At 43.5% G+C, this 19933-nt stretch overlaps 1 protein-coding gene across 3 annotated transcripts; it reads left to right on the top strand.

The window, feature by feature from the left end:
• The first annotated feature begins 1839 nt into the window (after window positions 1–1839).
• slc2a11b (solute carrier family 2 member 11b) lies at window positions 1840–19346 on the top strand. 3 transcript variants are annotated; one of them, XM_018740528.2, is made up of 13 exons: window positions 1840–2025; window positions 2414–2606; window positions 4685–4783; window positions 5052–5212; window positions 6020–6144; window positions 6705–6834; window positions 10701–10849; window positions 11232–11419; window positions 12966–13076; window positions 13802–13903; window positions 14233–14308; window positions 14436–14563; window positions 18690–19346. In XM_018740528.2, the coding sequence occupies exons 2-13, from the start codon at window positions 2529–2531 to the stop codon at window positions 18891–18893; spliced, it is 1551 nt and encodes a 516-aa protein (XP_018596044.1). In that variant the 5' UTR covers window positions 1840–2025; window positions 2414–2528; the 3' UTR covers window positions 18894–19346. The 3 variants fall into 3 exon arrangements, with proteins under 3 accessions (XP_018596044.1, XP_018596046.1, XP_018596045.1); XM_018740530.1 differs by lacking the exon at window positions 2414–2606; XM_018740529.2 differs by lacking the exon at window positions 1840–2025 and having other exon boundaries at window positions 2373–2606.
• The last annotated feature ends 587 nt before the right edge of the window (window positions 19347–19933 follow it).

Here is a 19933-nt window from a genome sequence, read left to right as displayed (position 1 = left end):
CTATATCAGATGTAGAATCTAATGGCAGTAGCAGGAAGGCCAGACAGGAGAGAGTTGCAGTAGTCCAGGTGGGATGTCACTGTGCCCTGGACAGTTGTGCAGAGTGTGATGTGAGATAAGGATTCAACTTTCAGGAAGGGTCTTAAAACAGGACACTTACAATATGTGTCTTATGTGTTCTTCTATGAGATGTATGTCACTTTGAAGAAAAGTGTCTGCTTGATGAATAAATGTAAATGTAAAACACATCTCTTTCAGACTCGGTTCTCTCAGATCTCCCATCACATTGATACATTTACATTGTGGCATACAGTATATCTCTTTGTATTTCCTGTGAATTCTATATGCTGTCCCTCGTATAATGCTTTTAATGTTATCTCTGTTCATTTTGTTTGTTGCTCCCTGACTGATGTATGCTGGTTTAAACAGTAATGTATCAGAAAAACTGACTGTACTTCAAAAGTCATATGTCTGCATTTATGTCTGTCCAACGTGAAATGCTTTTGTTTTCTCTGAGCGGTATGTTGCTTTGAAGAAAAGTGTCTAGGTAAAGTGCTAATAAAGGACTGGTGTTACAAATTGTACAATGGTTGGGGTGTAATATTGAGGCCTTAACTTGAGGGAGGAAATGTAATTTAAAGTTGGTTTCAGTTTTTAGCCTTTTCTCTGCCACTCCCAGATATATTAAAAAAATTAAATATTAAAGCAGTAACTTAAAGATTTATATAAAATCAGTACATGTATCAAAGGTATTTAGTCTAACTGACATATCTGTTAACATGCTTTCAAGTATTTATAAAATGCATCTTTTGTTATAATATTACCACAGATTATTCTGCATAATCATCATGTGATATAATGAATGACCTCTTTTAAAAGTCATGGGCATTACTGAAAATGTTAAAGGACATTTTGAATACAACACACAGTCTCTTCTGGCTGTATAATTATATGGGAAAATTGGCCTCACTACAAAAAGTGTACAGATTACATTACAATATCACAGTAAAACGTTTTTAACAAACATTGTTTCCCTAGTTTATATTATAAACAATTTAGAATTATTAAGCCAAAAAGTTATGCACAAGTCTCGAACTGCTGGTAAAAAAAGAAGATTATTGGCTACACCGGTCACTTGAGTTCAGCAACAATGAAGTCTTTGTGATCAAAGAGAAATGCTAAATAACAATGGAAAAAACAGATATTAAGGTCGAAAAAAGTGTTCATAATCAAATTAAAAAAGAAAAAGCTTTATTTATTTAGGATGAAATACATTAGTTGGGGGCGCGTTGGCGCCGCAAGCTTGGACCGGTCGAGCTGCGTGACGGTTCTGGGGCTCGAGTCCCGCTTGAGGTGCCTTCCGGCGGACTGGCGTCCGGGGTGCGTCCCCTCCCCCTCCAGCCTTGCGCCCTGCGTTGCCGGGTTAGGCTCCGATTCACCGCGACCGCGCTTGAGACAAGCGGTTTCAGACAGTGTGTGTGAAATAAATTAGGATATATTTTTTAAATGTAAAACTATTTGGCTAGTGTTATATATATATATATATTCACAGATATTACCGTAGTAAAAAAGATGGCCAAGTACATGGTACTGTCTGTCATGCATGCACGTGTTCTTCCCACAGAACTAAATAAATGAAATATCAGATGAATGACAGCGAAAATAAAACGCGGCGTTACATTTTTCTTTATATTTTATATATATATATGTAATGACTCACATGAGTTGCTATCAACTGAGATTAGGCTGTGTTTAATCCCTTGGTGACTGAGCGCACTGTGCCCCCTGCCTCCTACCCCACCTCCCCCCTCCCCCACCCCCCATGCCAGCTGTGAAATACTGTACTCGACACGAATCGCACTTAGCTCTCACCCACAACCTGCTTTCAACAATGACTGCAAGGTTATTTGAGCCGAATATATAACTTTTGTCAGTCATAACACTTTAACTCTGCGGTTTTCCCCGGTCTACTTAAAAATGGATCATTCCAATAGAACTGACCAGTCTGCACTAATAAAGAAAAAGGTAACGCCGCGTTTTATTTTCGCTAATATTATTCATTCATTCATTAATCTGATATTTGATTTATTTAGTTCTGGGAAGAACTCGTGCATGACAGACAGTACAAGCCATGTACTTGGCTATCTTTTACTACCGTAATCTGTGTCACTGAACGTGTCTAATTTGGAGCGTGTCTGCTGCTGAGAAGAAAGCTAGCGGTAACCGAATTTAACGCTTTTGTGTTGCTGGGGGACGCGCAGCCCAAGTTGGACAAAATGTCAGTTGTGCTCTTCAGCTGTGTGTGTGTGTGTGTGTGTGTGTGTGTGTGTGTGTGTGTGTGTGTGTGTGTGTGTGTGTGTGTGTGTGTGTGTGTGTGGCACTTCTCGGCTGTCCGACATGGGTCCGATAATAGGATCCTTTGACACAGCGGCTCTGCAGAGCGTCAGGTAGCGGGGAAAAGAGCGGAACGGAAAGCAAACGAAGCAAAAAGTGTTCATAGAAATACAGTGTAGACGTGAACACTGAAAATGACGAAAGAAAATGAGAGTCTGTCGGAATATGTGCCTTTGATTAGAGAAGTGAGAGAGACAGAGCGACGCGTTCGGGTGAGTGCGACACTGACTACTGTCACTGCTGTCACTATCACCGACTCGACTGTCACTACTTTCAGCGCTTCCACTGCTCAAACTGATATTGCTGTTGCTACTGTCACTGCTGTCACTGTCACTGTAACTCATGTCACTACGTTCAGCGCTTGTCTAACCTAACTAATATTGCTGTTACTACTGTCACTTTTGTCACTGCTGTCACTGCTCACACTGCTCTAACTGATATGCTGTCACTGCATTTACTCTTACTACTGCTGTCACTGGTGTCAGTCCTGTAACTGTCAGCACTGTTGCTATCAGTGATGCCACTTATCACATTTACTGCTCTGCTATCATTGCTGTCACTGTCATTGCTGTCAGTCCTGTAACTGTCAGCACTGTTGCTATCAATCAATGATGCCACTGTTAGCATGTTCACTGCTCTATCACTTCTATTACTGTCGTTGCTGTCACTTCTGTACTGCAACTACTGCCGCTACTGTCACTGCAGTTAGATTTGTAAACATCCAAGTAATACATGACAAAATGTTTCACTCAGTAATTCCAGGCTTTACATTTATTCTTACTGGTCAGGCAAAGCTGATGGCATTAGTGTTACTCTTTGTCTTTTTCGCTTCCAGCAGGCATTGTAGTTAGAGCCATTGCCTTTAGACTCAAAGTACCCAGACTCAATACCACCTCCTTGTGTAGTACCCTTGAGCAAGGTACTTATCCTGAAGTGATACAGTAAAAATCATTCAACTGTCCCAGTGGCTAAAACATTACAAAGGGGCATAACACTAATCACACTGATGAAAAGTGTCTGTTACATATATAAGTATATGGTGCATTTGATACTAACAGTATGTGCATCGACTCAGCAATATATCTAGACAATATATCTCACACAGGGGTGCGGTGGCGCAGTGGGTTGGACCGCAGTCCTGCTCTCCGGTGGGTCTGGGGTTCAAGTCCCGCTTGGGGTGCCTTGCGACGGACTGGCGTCCCGTCCTGGGTGTGTCCCCTGCCCCTCCAGCCTTACGCCCTGTGTTGCCGGGTAGGCTCCGGTTCCCCCGTGACCCCGTATGGGACAAGCGGTTCTGAAAATGTGTGTGTGTGTGTGTATCTCATACACACACAATGGCTACAACTGCTTGTCCCAAGCAGGGTCATGGCAAGCCAGAACCTAACCTGGCAACACAGGGTGCAAGGCTGGAGGGGGAGGGGACACACCTAGGACAGGACACCAGCCTGCTGCAAGGCACCTTAAGCAGGACTCAAACCTCATATCCACCACAGAGCATGCCCCAGCTAAACCTACTGCACCACCACACCACCCTAAGACAATATATCTGAAATCATAAATGTAAATAATATATATTTACCACTTTGCTCTCAAGCAATATACTTTACTGATTTACAGCTTTTACTCATTAATACAGACCACCATCTGCCATACTGGGCCATTTTGGTACACCACCATCAGTTATCTCTTTGTTAGCATAACTTAGAATATTAGAGTTACATTTGGTCACTCAACTATTGTTTTTCTCTAGAGCACCTTACAATGGGGGTGGGGGGTGAGGGGTGGGTTAGACCGCGTTCTGCTCTCTGGTGGGTCTGGGGTTCGCGTCCCGCTTGGGGTGCCTTGCTACGGCCTGGCGTCCCGTCCTGGGTGTGTCCCCTCCCCCTCTGGCCCCTCGCCCTGTGTTGCCGGGTTAGGCTCTGGCTCCCTGCAACCCTGTATGGGACAAGTGGCTTCAGATGATGTGTGTGTGTGTGTGTGTGTGTGTGTGTGTGTGTGTGTGTGTGCACCTTACAATGTAAGTGACCTGCAACTCTTCACCCCTTTACACAGCCAGGTAACTCCCACCCCCAACTAGAATTGTTTAGGGAAAGTACCTTTCTTAAGGTACTATAGCTAGAGGTGGATTTCAACCCTGGGTGGGACTGTTGGATCTAGAGGCATCAGCTTTAACCACTATGCTCCCAGCTGCTCCTGCTACTAAATTAGTGACCTATAATATAAACACATTAGGGTCTCATCTACTAATCAATGGAGTTTTATTGAGGGTTTTCTATGTGTGTTGTTTCAGTATCCAAACACATCACTATTGCTGGCTGTGTGCGCAGCTGGCATTGGAGGTACCTTTCAATACGGCTACAATATATCGGTCATCAATGCTCCTACAAAAGTAAGAACTCTGCTGTATCAATAGATGAAGAACTGTATATTGTCAGCTGAATCAATAAATAATAGTGACAGTGTAAAACTGCACCAGGCAAAATAAATTCATAAGGTGAATGGTTTGGGTAGTAAAAGTTGTTCTTGTATAAACATGCCGTTCATCAGTATTTGAGCTGCCATATTTTATTAATCATTATATACGGTGTCATACTTTAATGTTTATGTATTTTTAAAGTGTGATGGCTAAGCGCTAGCTGTTTTCTTTTGATTTGTAGTATGTTCAGAACTTCATCAATCAAACCTGGTTGGAACGGTATGAAATGGACATCAGCGAGCAAATGCTTACGCTTCTGTGGTCCATCATCGTGTCTGTTTTCACTCTGGGTGGATTAATTGGAGCATCGATTGGAGGAACCCTGGCAATCAAGTTTGGGAGGTGTGGGATTTAGTTTTTTAATCAAAATTATCAGAAGCAAACACACATTTTATATTTATTCTTTCCTGTAATGAACACTCCTAGTTGAGGTAAACTGGCTGCCTAGTTAAAGTTAATCTGTAGTATATATAGTCCATATAGACCCTGTAGGACAAAACTATGCCCTGTTAACACACAGCACAGATGATGATATTTGCATTTATAAGTACCAAAGTTGTTTGCTGCAGCAGTAGGCATTGACATTAGTCTAGCGGAAATATAGAAAACTGGAGCAGTGTAATTTGACATAGATGTCATTGTGACCATCACCAGTTTGTAAAAGGCCAATATTTAAACTAGAGCATAGATGTGAAATTGAAGTGATATGTATAAAGGAGCTTAAGGAGTTTGTCATGAGGAATTTCTTTCACACTGTCTTATTTTTGTGGTACATTAGTTATTCAGTGGATTTCAAAGAACCTTCAAAGAATTTGAGTCACATGCTTTTTTTCTTACTGAAGACAGCTTTTTTTTTTATAATAGCCTTAACCAAATATCTTCTTTCTGCAGCAGTGACTTTCTGAATCAATGTTACGATCACTGGCCATTATCACAATAATTCATATAAATTTTTAAATATATACTTTGTATTACCTTTTATACTTACATTGCATTTTATAATTACATACTTATATTATATATGTATATGTACATATGTGTGTATGTGTATATTTATACATATATAAAATGTACACATTTTTAATAACCTCAACAGAGCATGCAAATAATAATTTTCTATATGTATATGTGTATACTTTTTTATTTCAGAAAAGGGGCATTGTTGCTCAACAACACTTTTGCATTGCTGGCAGCACTGTTGATGGGGCTCAGTTATCCAGCTGGATTGTATGAACTTCTGATAGTTGGGCGTTTTCTTACTGGGATCAATGCAGGTAAACAGTAAAAAGTAAACAAAATTAAATTTTTATGGAGAGTTCTTTATATATACATGAAAATATCATCTTTGGAGCAGACAATTCATGTGTAAAGCAAGAACTTTGGGATTCAGCTTCTGGAAAAGAAAAGTTGCCAAATAACTTTTCTTCTAAATATACTATTTGCTCATACTAGTCATACAGCAAATTAGTTTATATAGGAAACATAAGGATAAAACATTGTATGGTAATAGTTTTAAAGAAGATGGTGTTTGTGTAGTAGTTAGGTGTTTAGTGCTCTGTGTGTGTGTGGGGGGGGAGCAGATGGTACTTTTCATGAGGGTCAAGTATTTACTTCCTATGCTACATAAATGCAGGCATAAGCAGCAATGATTCCACAAGTAGTTTAGCAGTGTGTCAGATTAAGTTGAAAGCAAATCAGGGTAGTTGTTTGCTCTTAAAGCTGTTATAGACTCCAGAGCAACTTGTCTTGCTGGATGACAGAAGACAGAGTGCAGCAGACGGCCTGTCAGATGTTGCAACTGCACAACAAACCTGTTTTAATCTCTGCCTTAAAGGTATTGGCGTATGTGTGCAGCCTATGTACCTGGGAGAAATAGCCCCAAGAATGTTTCGTGGAACCATGGCTATGGGGACATCCATTTTTATAACTGGTGGAATTTTCACTGGACAGGTGATTGGGCTCAAGTAAGTGATAGCTGGGAATTCTACTATTTATATCAAATAAATTTTCCTGAAAGATCTTGATCATGCAAGAAATTGAAAGAAGGTTACTAATCCAGAAATGCAATCAATCATCTGTTGAAGATTCTAATTATGACTGTTCTGAATTTTTAATAGTGTTTGGAAAATATGCTGAATTTTTGATCCACCCTATTTAAATCTGAATACTTGAGTGGGAGGTGGTACAGTGGTCAGAACTGCCGCTTTGCTGTTGAAGGACCCAGGTTCAAATCAAACCAGCTGTAATACCCTTGGGTACTTATCATGAATTGATAGAGTAAAAATTATCTGGCTTTATAAATTGGCTGAATCATTATGAATCATTTTGGAGAATAGTATCAGTTAAACAAGGGTGAAGCTTCTTTAGTAGCTCTGGTAATATTCAATTTATTTTTATAGCATTCTTTTTTCACACAGTGACACAGCACTAAGCAAAAGGATAAGACAAATAATACAAATAAGATAGTTGGCTGTATACTAGAGTACTACATGACCCATGCAGTTAACAAAGTTGTAAGTATGCCTACTGGCCATGGAGGAGAGGAACAAAAAACTCCCAACCAAAAGTCAAGGGAGAAAAAAAACCTCTGGGGGTCCAAGTTCCACTGGCTGCCCACCCCTCCTGGGTATTCTAGATTAAAATAACAGACAGTTCCTGGGTTACGAACGTCCAACTTTCCTACAATCCATAGTTACGAACCGCACCCCCTTACTGACCGGAAGTCAATTTTTTTTTCACCCTTAAGTAGCAATCAAATGAAAACTTCGTAATTAAGCCTATTATATTAAAAATTCGAGTTACTGTACATATAATGGTTTGTAATAACAAATGGGCACTACTTTCCGACGCAAATCAAAGCATTGCGTATCTACAGAGTTTGTCGAGTGGGCTGGGCGCGTGAGTCCAAGGTAGGACAAAGGCTTCGTTCTTTTCAGTCAGACCACTTTGCTGTTAACAGTGTCTCGTGTGTTACTGTATTTGGCCTTAGTTTTATTGTTTTTACCCTCCTAACCATGGCACTAAAGTGTAAATGTGATGCAAGTCATGGTGATGCATCCAAGAAAAAGAAAATGATGACTGAAATTAAAGTGGAAATAATAAAGCGATCTGAAAAAGGCGAAACGCCAACGAATCTTGGAAAAGCAAACAGTAAAGTTTCACACGCGCTCACACACATTGACTGAAACTGCTTGTTCCGAGCAGGGTCGCGGCAAACCGGAGCCTAGCCCAGCAGTGCAGGGCACAGGGGACATACCCAGAACGGGACGCCAGTTTGTCACAACAGCACTCCAAGCGAGACTCGAACCCCAGACCCACCAGAGAGCATGCACAGGCCAAACTCGCTGCGCCCCCGCGCCTTCCTTTCTTTTGCTGTTATAAATATTGTAGTTGTCACAACCACATCCCACACCTCAACCAGAAGCTTCAATAAGAGCATGCGAGCACGCACATACACACACACACACACAAACTGAACCACTTGTCCCATACGGGGTCACGGAGCCTAACCCGGCAACTCAAGGTGTAAGGCTGAAGGAGGAGGGGACACACCCAGGACGGGACACCAGTCTGTCGCAAGGCACCCCAAGCGAGACTCGAACCTACCTCACTTTTTTTCAAGTCCTGTCCCTCATCAATCCCCAGTACCGTTTCACATGTCTTTGATAACGACTGCCCGCTTTCCCTCAACCACGATTTCGGATCCTCGCCTCTGTTAGTTTGCTAATCGACCGACCATTCGCCCATCCCCGACCACGAGAACACATTGCGTGCTTTGATCCTGAATAAACGATCCTGCGCTGACTTGCCGTCCAGTCAGTGTCCGCCGTGTCCTCTAAGTAACCTCCCAGAAACTAACATTTATTTATTACCACCATCTTTGTCTCTCTCTATTATAAATATTATAGTTGCATTTATTATTATTATTATTATTATTATTATTATTATTATTATTATTGGGGGGGGGGGGGTGCGGTGACGTTCCGTGGCGTGGCAAGCTTGGCCAGTGTCTGCTATGTGGGGGTCAAGCCCGGGGGTGCCTTGTGACGAATTGGCGTATCATCCTGGCTGTGCCCCCTTGCGCCCTGCGTTGCCAGGTAGGCTCCGGCTTGCCACGACCCCACTTCGGACAAGCGGTTGATTATTATCATTATTATTATTATTATTATTATTATTATTATTATTACTACCGTAATGCTATTCTAAAGATGTTTTAGTGTATCCAGAAGTGTTTCTTTAATGTTTTTTATGCATAAAAAGGTACAGATATACTATATACTAAGGCAAACATTTGACAAACTGACGTTAGATACCCACCATACCTGTTACAACTTACGTCAAAATCTGACTTAAAGACAGACTGAGGAATGGAACTCATTCGTAATCTGGGGACTGCCTGCAATAATAATAATAACAATAATAATAATAATAATAGCATCAGGTGAGAGTAAGTTCACTGTTGTCACACTATGAAGAAGGACTTTAACTTTGAAGTGACCAAATCACAGTTACAAATGCATCTGTAAAGGTGAGTCATATTAGGTTGGTTAGCGGTATGTGTCATCATTCGTGTTGTGTTTTCAAAGCAATGAGACAAATAACAGAGTTCCAAAGATGCCAAATGATTGGTGCCCTAATTGCAGGCAAGGGAAAATCTCAAAAACAAAGCATATAACAAACATGCACAAAGTATTTCAGCACTTCACAGGATAATTACACACACACACACACTTGTCCTATATGGGGTTGTGGGGAACCGGAGCCAACCCAGTAACACAGGGCATAAGGCCAGAGGAGGAGGGGACACACCCAGGACAGGACAGGACAGGACACCAGTCCATCGCAAGGCACCCCAAGCAGGACTTGAACCCCAGACCCACCGGAGAGCAGGACTGTGGTCCAACCCACTGCGCCACCGCACCCCCTTGAGGATAATTACTAAATGCTAAAAAAGTACAGCCTCAAAAATGACCACAGAACTGAATAAGCATCTCTATGAGTGAGTCTCAAAAAAAACTGTACATTGTGAGGTTCACAAAGCTGGAATTTATAGCAGAACTGCCATTTGGAAATTGCATATATCCAAGTCCATTGCATAAAGACATATAACTTGGTGTCAGGGCAAAAAAGCTATTCTGCATGGTTGAATAATGGCCAGGTTACATGAGGCTATTTTTACAGGTTGTGGTGCACCCTATGGTGTAAACATATGTCCCTCATGATGTTCCCATATACCAGAATGAAAAACACCAGGATGAAATAAAATGCTTTTCATGGCCTCCTCAGTGACCAGATATAAAAATAATTTAACCTTTATTGGAAAGTTCTGGGGGTCGTGGTGGCGCAGTGGGTTGGACCAGGTCCTGCTCTCCAGTGGGTCTGGGGTTCGAGTCCTGCTTGGGGTGCCTTGTGACGGACTGGCGTCCCGTCCTGGGTGTGTCCCCTCCCCCTCTGGCCTTACGCCCTGTGTTGCTGGGTAGGCTCTGGCTCCCCGCAACCCTGTATAGGACAAGCGGTTCTGAAGATGTGTGTATGTGGAAAGTTCTGGACCCCACAGTGCAAAGTAGATTTCTTTCTTATTCATTTCTCAAAGAGTTGGGGGCTTTTATTCTTGAAGAATGGTGCAATATCCCAGCACACACTCAGAACTTGAATAACAATATTCCAAGAAGAACTGAAGCTGTTCCGAAGGCAAGGGGTGGTCCTACTCCGTTTCAAGTCCTTCATATCAATACACTGTTGAGTGTTTCTGTAATTTTTTTGCACCTCCTATATTGATTTTATGGTTTGCAGTTCCATAATTCTAATGGACAGTTGTTGTGCACTGCAGTGAACTACTTGGAAAAGAGGAATACTGGCCTATTCTGCTCTCCACCCCGTGTATCCCAGCAGTCCTGCAGATCCTCATTCTGCCATGGTTTCCAGAAAGCCCCCGGTATCTCCTGATTGACAAAATGAACGACACTGAATGCAGGAAAGGTGCGTTGGAATCATTTGCAGATACAAGGCTGTTCCTTGGGTGACAAGATAATTATGTAATAACTTTCAGAAATATGTTTTTATAAGCAGTCGTTGGAGAAACAGTTGTTTTTTTTTTATTTAACTGGCACTTTATATATGAATGCAGCGCAGCTTATTGTCTTTCTTATCTGGGCCTTTTAATTCAATGCAATGCAAGTCACTTTGACTTATGTGAGGTACTGAACGTTTCAAAGCAAAGTCTAGAGCCATTAAAGGCAGTGCCTTTGTGGCTTATGTTTTGTGGGAGGCAGCATAGGTGAAATGGTCTGAATGAATAGAGCTTGTGGCACCACATGAGCTGTGGAATGTTGGTCATGCTCATGCTCATGTCTCCCATCAGCCCTCAGACAACTGCATGGCTCTGGAAACTATCATGAGGAGAGAGAGGATATGGAAAGGGAGCGAATCAACGCACTGGGCATCAAGCCCATGAAGCCCTGGGAGCTCTTTGGAGACCCAAGCTTAAGCTGGCAGCTCACTACTGTGATTCTTCTCAACTGTGCCCAGCAGCTCAATGGCATTAATGCGGTACTTTACTATAGTACAACCCTTTATGTACAGAGCTATTCACATTTATTACTGGTTATTACCATTACATTTACATTTATTCATTTCGCAGACACTTTTCTTCATTACATTATCAGTTAGCAGATATGTATCTGTAGAGTAAGTCAGACAGCTAATTGCATTTTTTGAATGTATCCATTTGCACAAATGGAAGCAACTATTTCAGGTTTCCTGTTGAAGGGTTCATGTACTAGTTCTCTATAAAACATTAAGTAAAAATGTAATAATAAGTATTGAAATTATTATAAATTATTACAAGGGAGTACGGATTCCTGAATGAGTTTTCAGCTGGCTATAACTGACGATGCATACATAGACAGAATGCAATATTAATAGTATTTATTCACACACCAGAGTGATCTATGTAATGAATGCAGTATTAGTTCACAGAATGCTAACCAAATTCAGCATTAGCTCCAGTGTACAATAAGCTATTGAAACTTTTTTTGGTGTTAACATAAGACAGAAATAAATGAGGTACAGCTCTCAGGACAACAGTCATGTCAGGGCAGGAGGAGGTGTAGTGGTTAGAGCAGCTGCCTTTGAATGACCCAGGTCTGAATCCCACCTGCTGCTGAGCAAGGTATTTACCCTGAATTGGTCCAGTAAGAATTTGCCAGTTCTATAAATCAATATATCTTTGTAAGTCACTTTAGAAAAAAAATATTTTTTTTAAATATAAATGATTAGTCATTAATTGAACAGATAAATGTAAAACTGCTATGCTCTTCTATTTCTGCCCGCTTGTTTGCCTCACACACGAAAAGTAAAGAAGTAAAGCACAAAGGTTCTCAGTTCTGGCTCTTTTGTGACAGAATGACCTCCCCCCCTCACTCAGAACTGCTGAATCTCTGTCCATGTTTAAAAAGGGTATTAAAACTCACCTCTTCCGGACTCACTTTGCCCATGAACTCCACCATAACTTTAAGATCATGCCTATTAAACAATGGATAAAGCTTTACACAGCTACTCCTGTAATGTAACATAAATGTTTATATATATTTTAAAAAAGGGGGTGCAGTGGTGCAGTGGGCTTGACCAGGTCCTGCTCTCCGGTGGGCCTGGGGTTCAAGTCCCGCTTGGGGTGCCTTGTGACGGACTGGCGTCCCGTCCTGGGTGTGTCGAGCCTTATGCCCTGTGTTGCTGGGTTAGGCTCCGGCTCCCCGCAACCCCGTATGGGACAAGCGGTTCAGACAGTGCGTGTGTGTGTGTATTTTTAAAAAAATAAAGATCACTAGGAAGGTGATTAGGAATCGTTGATATTCGGATAAAGTTTTATGTAGCTACTCATGTGGTGAACGTTGGTTCATATGGTGGAAAGAAACAAATTAATTGTACTTAAGATTCACATGTTTGCATCTAAGTATCTCTTTCTGCTGATGTAATGAACACATTGTATTTTCTATGAGATGTACATTGCTTTGGAGAAAGGCGTCTGCTAAATTAATTTAAAAAACTGTTTATTACTATCGTATAACCTGTTTTTTTTTTTCTTTTCTTTTAACAGATTTATTTCTATGCAGACTATGTGTTTGCTCAGGCTGGGATTCCAGCAAACAAGATCCCATACGCCACAGTGGGAACAGGGGCTTGTGAATGCCTCACTGCCCTCACCTGTGTAAGTCAGTGATTTCCCCAAGACCGCCCCCCCAGCTTATACTGGTTTGTTACTAGTCACCCACTAACTGTATTATATCCTAATATCTCAGCACTGTACAAGCCCTTTTCTGGCTGGTTTTACAGGCTACCTCCAAATACCTCATTGGTTAGACACTTTTACTGATTGCAGTACTTCTGCTTTCAAATTTGCTTGGCTGAAAGTGATCAACAGATCTCTGTAATCCTCCCATACCAGGTACTGATGTCTTTGATCCTTTAAAAAAGGAGATTATTAATTATTATTAAAACCATCTGTATAACTGCTCCGAGTGCTATCCTGTACAAGGACACAAGGGGTTCCCCATTTTCCTCCTGGCGTATTCAATTTTTCAGATTCATCATATTGTCCATTAAAGTAAGAGTTAATTTAGTATGCTTGTAAAAGTGTGTAGATGACTTACTTTTGGCTAATGTGTATAAATGCCCATGTCTAATGAGGCAGAGGCCAGAATGAAAGGTCACATAGCTTGTTAATCCCTAAAACAAGGTTTGGTGACTGCTGATTTGCACCATGCTTAAAACCACACACACACACACAAAACCCTTTCAGTGTTTTGATAATTTCCCTCAGTTAATACTGTAGCTACACTGAATCATCCATCAACAAATAGGGTGATGGTACAGTAGCAATTTTGCTTTTAGTGGGATATCTGCAGTGGTCATGTGAAATGTTCTGTTTATTAGGGCATATTGATTGAATCCCTTGGAAGAAGAGTGCTGATCATTGGAGGATATTCCCTTATGACCCTTTGGTGTATTTGCTTAACCCTCACCCTGACCTTCCAGGTAACTTGCTACATTTTTATTATGTTTTTTTTCTTACAGAAAGCTATGGTATTGTTCATAAAAGAAAGTTATAATGCCATAAACTATATTTTATCATATCATTCATCCATTCATCCGTCCATCCATCCATTTTCATTAATTGCTTGTCCTGAGCAGGGTTGCAGCTACCCAGGGTCTATCCTAGAATCACACGGCGCAATGATGAGTGCAGGGTACACCCTGGATGGGGTACCAGTCCATTGCAAATCACATCACATCACATCAATACTATGTTGTATTTTAAGGCCTGAAGTTTTCCCTTTTTCTGTTTCCCTTTCCTCTGCCAACAGGAAACAAGTCCATGGGTACCCTACCTTAGCATGATAGGGGTCTTTGCATTTATTCTGAGCTTTGGCTTGGGACCAGGTAACCTGTGAAATAGATCATACAATTCAGTGTGCAGAGGTTCAGCAAGCATTCTGAGATATTTGAGTTGCTTGACCTGTCTACTGGTTTTGTGCAGCTGTGAACATGCAGGTTCTCTCCTCTGCAGGTGGTGTGACTAACATCCTTACCACTGAGCTATTCACACAGACTTCACGGCCTGCCGCTTACATAATTGGGGGCTCCATCAACTGGCTCAGTTTCTTCTTCATCGGCATAGTGTTTCCATTCATCGTGGCAAGTTTTGTTTGAATACTGTTCACTATAATACTGTGTGACATACTGTTCACTCTGTTCTTCATTGGGCAGCATCTGGTGTGAACTTTCCCATGCAGTTAACAATCCACACTGCCTTTATACTCACAGCATAAAAGCATAATAAGAATCCCATAAAATCCTGCCAGTCTTTAGTGCAGTTTTCATCCATCCATCCATCCATCTTCCTCCGCTTTTATCCGGGGCCGGGCCGCGTCCAAGTCCAAGCAGAGTCCCCCAGACTTCCCTCTCCCTGCACACCTCCTCCAGTTCCTCTGGGGAAACCCCAAGGCGTTCCCAGGCCAGCTGGGAGACATAGTCTCTCCAACGTGTCCTGGGTCTGCCCCGAGGCCTCCTCCCAGTGGGACATGCCCGGAACACCTCACCAGGGAGGCGTCCAGGAGGCATCCGGAACAGATGCCCGAGCCACCTGAACTGGCTCCTCTCGATGCGGAGGAACAGCGGCTCTACTCCGAGCTCCTCCCGGGTGACTGAGCTCCTCACCCTATCCCTGAGGGTGCGCCCAGCCGCTCTGCGGAGGAAACTCATTTCTGCCGCTTGTATCCGCGATCTCATTCTTTCGGTCATGATCCAGAGTTCATGACCATAGGTGAGGGTAGGAACGTAGATCGACCGGTAAATTGAGAGCTTCTCCTTACGACTCAGCTCCTTCTTCACCACAACAGACCGGTACAACGACCGCATTACTGCGGACGCCGCACCGATCCATCTGTCAACCTGCCGCTCCATTTTTCCCTCACTCGTGAACAAGACCCCGAGATACTTAAACTCCTCCACTTGAGGGAGCAACTCTCCCCCTAACCTGGAGGGGGCAATCCACCTTTTTCTGACTGAGAACCATGGCCACGGATTTGGAGGTGCTGATTCTCATCCCCGCTACTTTGCATTCGGCTGCAAACCTCTCCAGTGCACGCCGTAAGTCTTGATTTGATGAAGCCAACAGGACCACATCGTCCGCAAAAAGCAGAGACGAGATCCTGCGGCCACCAAAACAGACACCCTCTGTTCCCTGGCTGCGCCTAGAAATTCTGTCCATGAAAATAATGAACAGAATCGGTGACAAAGGGCAGCCCTGGTGGAGTCCAACATGGACCAGGAACAGGTCTGACTTACTGCCGGCAATACGAACCAAGCTCCTGCTCTGGTCATATAGGGGACGAGCAGCCCATAGCAGCGAGCCCTGGACCTCATAATCCCGAAGCACCCCCCACAGGATCCCACGAGGGACACGGTGGAATGCCTTCTCCAGGTCCACAAAACACATATGGACTGGTTGGGCAAACTCCCATGAACCCTCCAGCACCCTAGTGAGGGTATAGAGCTGGTCCAGTGTTCCACAGCCAGGGCGAAAACCGCATTGCTCCTCCTGAATCCGAGGTTCGACTATCGGTCGGATTCTCCTCTCCAGTACCCCGGCATAGACTTTCCCAGGGAGGCTGAGGAGTGTGATCCCCTATAGTTGGAACACACTCTCCGGTCCCCTTTCTTAAAAAGAGGGATCACCACCCCGGTCTGCCAGTTCAGAGGCACCGTTCTCGAACTCCACGCAGTGCTGCAAAGGCATGTCAACCAAGACAGCCCCACAACATCCAGAAACCTGAGAAACTCAGGGCGGATCTCATCCACCCCTGGAGCCTTGCCACCGAGGAGTTTTTTGACTACCTCAGCAACTTCAGCCAGGGTAATGGACGAGTCCCCCTCCGAGTCCCCAGTCTCAGCTTCCTCTACAGAAGGCGTGTCAGAGAGATTGAGGAGATCTTCAAAGTACTCCTTCCACCGCCCGACGACATCCTCAGTTGAGGTCAGCAGCGCACCACTTCACTGCTTCCCCCTTCCGAGCCGCCGGACGGTTTGCCAGAATCTCTTTGAGGCCAACCAGAAGTCTTCCTCCATGGCCTCGCCGAACTCCTCCCAGGCCCGAGTTTTTGCCGCGGCGACTGCCAGAGTTGCGTTCCGCTTGGCCCCCCGGTACCCGTCAGCTGCCTCAGGAGTCCCATGAGCCAGCCAGGCCTGATAGAACTCCTTCTCCAGCTTCATGGCATCCCTTACCTCCGGTGTCCACCACCGTGTTCGGGGATTGCCACCGCGACAGGTGCCGGAGACTTTACGGCCGCAGCTCCGGACCGCCGCCCCGACAATGGAGGTGTGGAACATAGTCCATTTGGACTCAATGTCCCCAGTCTCCCTCGGTACCTGGTTGAAGCTCTGTTGTAGGTGGGAGTTGAAAACCTCTCTGACAGGGGCCTCTGCCAAACGTTCCCAACAGACCCTCACTATGCGTTTGGGCCTTCCAGGTCTATCCAGGTTTTTCCCCCGCCATCGAATCCAGCTCACCACCAGGTGGTGATCAGTTGACAGCTCAGCCCCTCTCTTCACCCAAGTGTCCAAGACATATGGCCGAAGATCAGAAGAAACGACTACAAAGTCGATCATCGACCTCCGACCTAGGGTGTCCTGGTGCCACGTGCACTGATGGACACCCTTATGCTTGAACATGGTGTTTGTTATGGACAAACCGTGACTAGCACAGAAATCCAATAACAAATCACCACTCGAGTTCGGATCAGGGAGGCCGTTCCTCCCAATCACGCCCCTCCAGGTGTCACTGTCACTGCCCACATGGGCGTTAAAGTCCCCCAGTAGAACAACAGAGTCCCCAGTGGGAGCGCTTTCTAGCACGCCCCTCAGGGACTCCATAAAGGCCGGGTACTCTGCACTGCCGTTTGGCGCATAAGCACAAATGACAGTGAGAGACCGTTCCCCAACCTAAAGGCGCAGGGAGACGACCCTCTCATTCACCGGGGTAGACTCCAACACATGGCGGATGAACTGGGGGGCTATTAACAAGCCCACACCGGCCCGCTGTCTCTCACCCTGGGCAACGCCAGAATAGTGGAGAGTCCACCCTCGATTGAGGAGAGTGGTTCCAGAACCCAGGCTGTGAGTGGAAGTGACCCGACTATATCTAGACGGTATCTCTCAACTTCCCGCACCAGCTCAGGCTCCTTCCCCGCTAGTGAGGTGACATTCCAAATCCCAGAAACCAGAGTTGGGGCCTGAGGTTTGGGTCGGCCGGGCACTCAGCCCCGACCACCACCCAAATCACAACGCACCGGCCCCTTACAGTCTCTCCGGCAGGTGGTGAGCCCACCGAAGAGCGGCTCCACGTCATGGCTTCGGGCTGAGCCCGTCCAGGCCCCGTAGGCATAGACCTGGTCACCAGGCGCTCGCATGCGAGCCCCCCCTGCAGGCCTGGCTCCAGGGTGGGGCCACGGTGGCCCCGTACCGGGCGGGGTAAACGAAAACCTTAATTTAATAGTCATCATAAGGGGCTTTTGAACCGCACTTTGTCTCGTCTGTCATCCAGGACCTGTTTGCCATGGGAGACCCTACCAGGGGCATATAGCCCCAGGCAACATAGCTCCTGAGATCATTCAGGCACTCAAACCCCTCCACCACGTTAAGGTGGCAGTTCAAGGAGGGGGAAGTTTCCATGAGCATTACTATTTCATTATATTTCACATTTTTACCTGTTTATACAGATGGACAGTCATTTAAGCAATCCATATTTACAAGCTGTCCACCAAGAGTAAACAGAAGTGTATCCCACAATAAATAGGTCACATCGATACCAACAGACAAATTTTGACAATTGTTGTGGCACTGATTATTTGTTTGATATAGCCGTGTTCATAGCACACATAGTCCAGTAGCTATTTACTGAAGTGACATAAGACCTAAATATGTAGATAAGTAGTAGGTAGTGATGTGTGAGGGAAAGGGGTCCGAAAGAGGTGGGTTTTGAGACCATTCCTGAGTGCTTGAAAGGATTCAGCAACTCTGAGGGACAGCGAGAGCTTATTTCACCACACTGGGGACAAAACTTGGAAACAAGAGGCATTGCATTTTGGGCCCCTTCTGAAGAATTCTTATTGAAGGGGACTCAGTATGCAACCTCATGGCCTCAGCCTCCAAACCAACTGCAGCCCTACCTATTTGCTACATTATGCTGGTCACACTCTTTTCAGCATGACCAGCATGTGTTACAATGCCGTGACAACTGTGCTTCCTAACTTATCTCCAACAGAACAGCCTGCAGCAGTACTGCTTTCTGGTGTTCTTGGCCATATGTTGTCTGGTGGCGGGATACATATTCATAATTGTGCCGGAGACCAAGAACAAGACATTCTTGGAAATCCAGATGGAGATCCAGTCCAGGACATTGAGGAAGCACAACAAATCAGAGGGAGGGAACGGTCCTGTGGCAACTCTCCTGTCAACACCTCTGTGAAACTACCTCCCTGTGTCTAGACAGTGTGTTCAACTTCAGTCTTAATTTCTGTATTAGCAAACCTACCGTTACTGGGACTGCCAGTAATATTTTGTTTGAAATTAAGGTTATGAGAGTTTTTCCTTTTGCTTATAAAACATTTTAATTATATTATGTTCTTGCACACTTCTTTGAGCATTGATCTTTTCCACCATTTCTTTCAAAATTTCAAATGTTAATGTTTTATTATAATAACACACATCTTCTGGCTGCATAATAAGTTCTGTAATAACCACTGAGAAAAAAAGTCACAGTAATCTTAAGATTTACAATGTAATATTGAGACTTAAAATTTATAAAAGACTGACCTGATTTGAGTAAACCACAGCCAGAACATGTTACAGTCAGATACAGGGGAGATGAACTACCGACCTCTATATTTGAAATTCATGTCGTTTCTAACCTTACTATCAGCTGCCATAAAACAATTTCCATTCAGTTTCATTCAATGGTCTTCATTTTTATTTTAGATTATACTATATTTTAGAATTATATAGATTATGAAATATAATGTGTAACACTTTGGTATGATCTAATGCTATAACTATTTTCTAGAAATAATACAAATATCAAATTAATATTTTTCTCTCAGTTATGTTCACATCAAATGATACATTTTCATCACATAATTTTCTATCACATTCTTCTACAAAGAGGGTTACTAAAAAAGTGCAAAGAGAGACCAATAAAGTGTGGTGCTATAAGATTATATTCTATTGTTTTCATGAATAAAAATGCTATTCATAATTATATTGTTCTATTTGAGTTTGTGTAAAATGTTTTCTCACACTTGTTTTATCAGTTTTCAGTGGTAAGGGAGGCCTCTCATCAAAAACTGAACACACTTAATTTTAATTATAGGTGTACTGGCACCTCAAGTTACTAACGACCAAGTTACAGATTTTTAAAGATACAAACTTATCTCTAACTTTAATTATGTATTTATATTTTCTTTCGTAGTTATTTTGCATTTATAATACTAGTATTGGATAAAGAAGAAA

Source organism: Scleropages formosus, chromosome 12 (assembly GCF_900964775.1).
Source record: "Scleropages formosus chromosome 12, fSclFor1.1, whole genome shotgun sequence".
In the NCBI taxonomy this organism is placed as follows: domain Eukaryota; kingdom Metazoa; phylum Chordata; class Actinopteri; order Osteoglossiformes; family Osteoglossidae; genus Scleropages; species Scleropages formosus.
This window is presented reverse-complemented; position numbering and strand designations above follow the sequence as displayed.

Excerpts from the sequence above, each read along its gene's own strand:
- slc2a11b (XM_018740528.2), top strand. The coding sequence starts at position 2,529 with ATGACGAAAGAAAATGAGAGTCTGTCGGAATATGTGCCTTTGATTAGA. Across the intron at positions 6,145-6,704 it reads TCTTACTGGGATCAATGCAG|GTATTGGCGTATGTGTGCAG; the intron begins GTAAACAGTAAA and ends TCTGCCTTAAAG. Across the intron at positions 13,904-14,232 it reads CCCTCACCCTGACCTTCCAG|GAAACAAGTCCATGGGTACC; the intron begins GTAACTTGCTAC and ends CTCTGCCAACAG.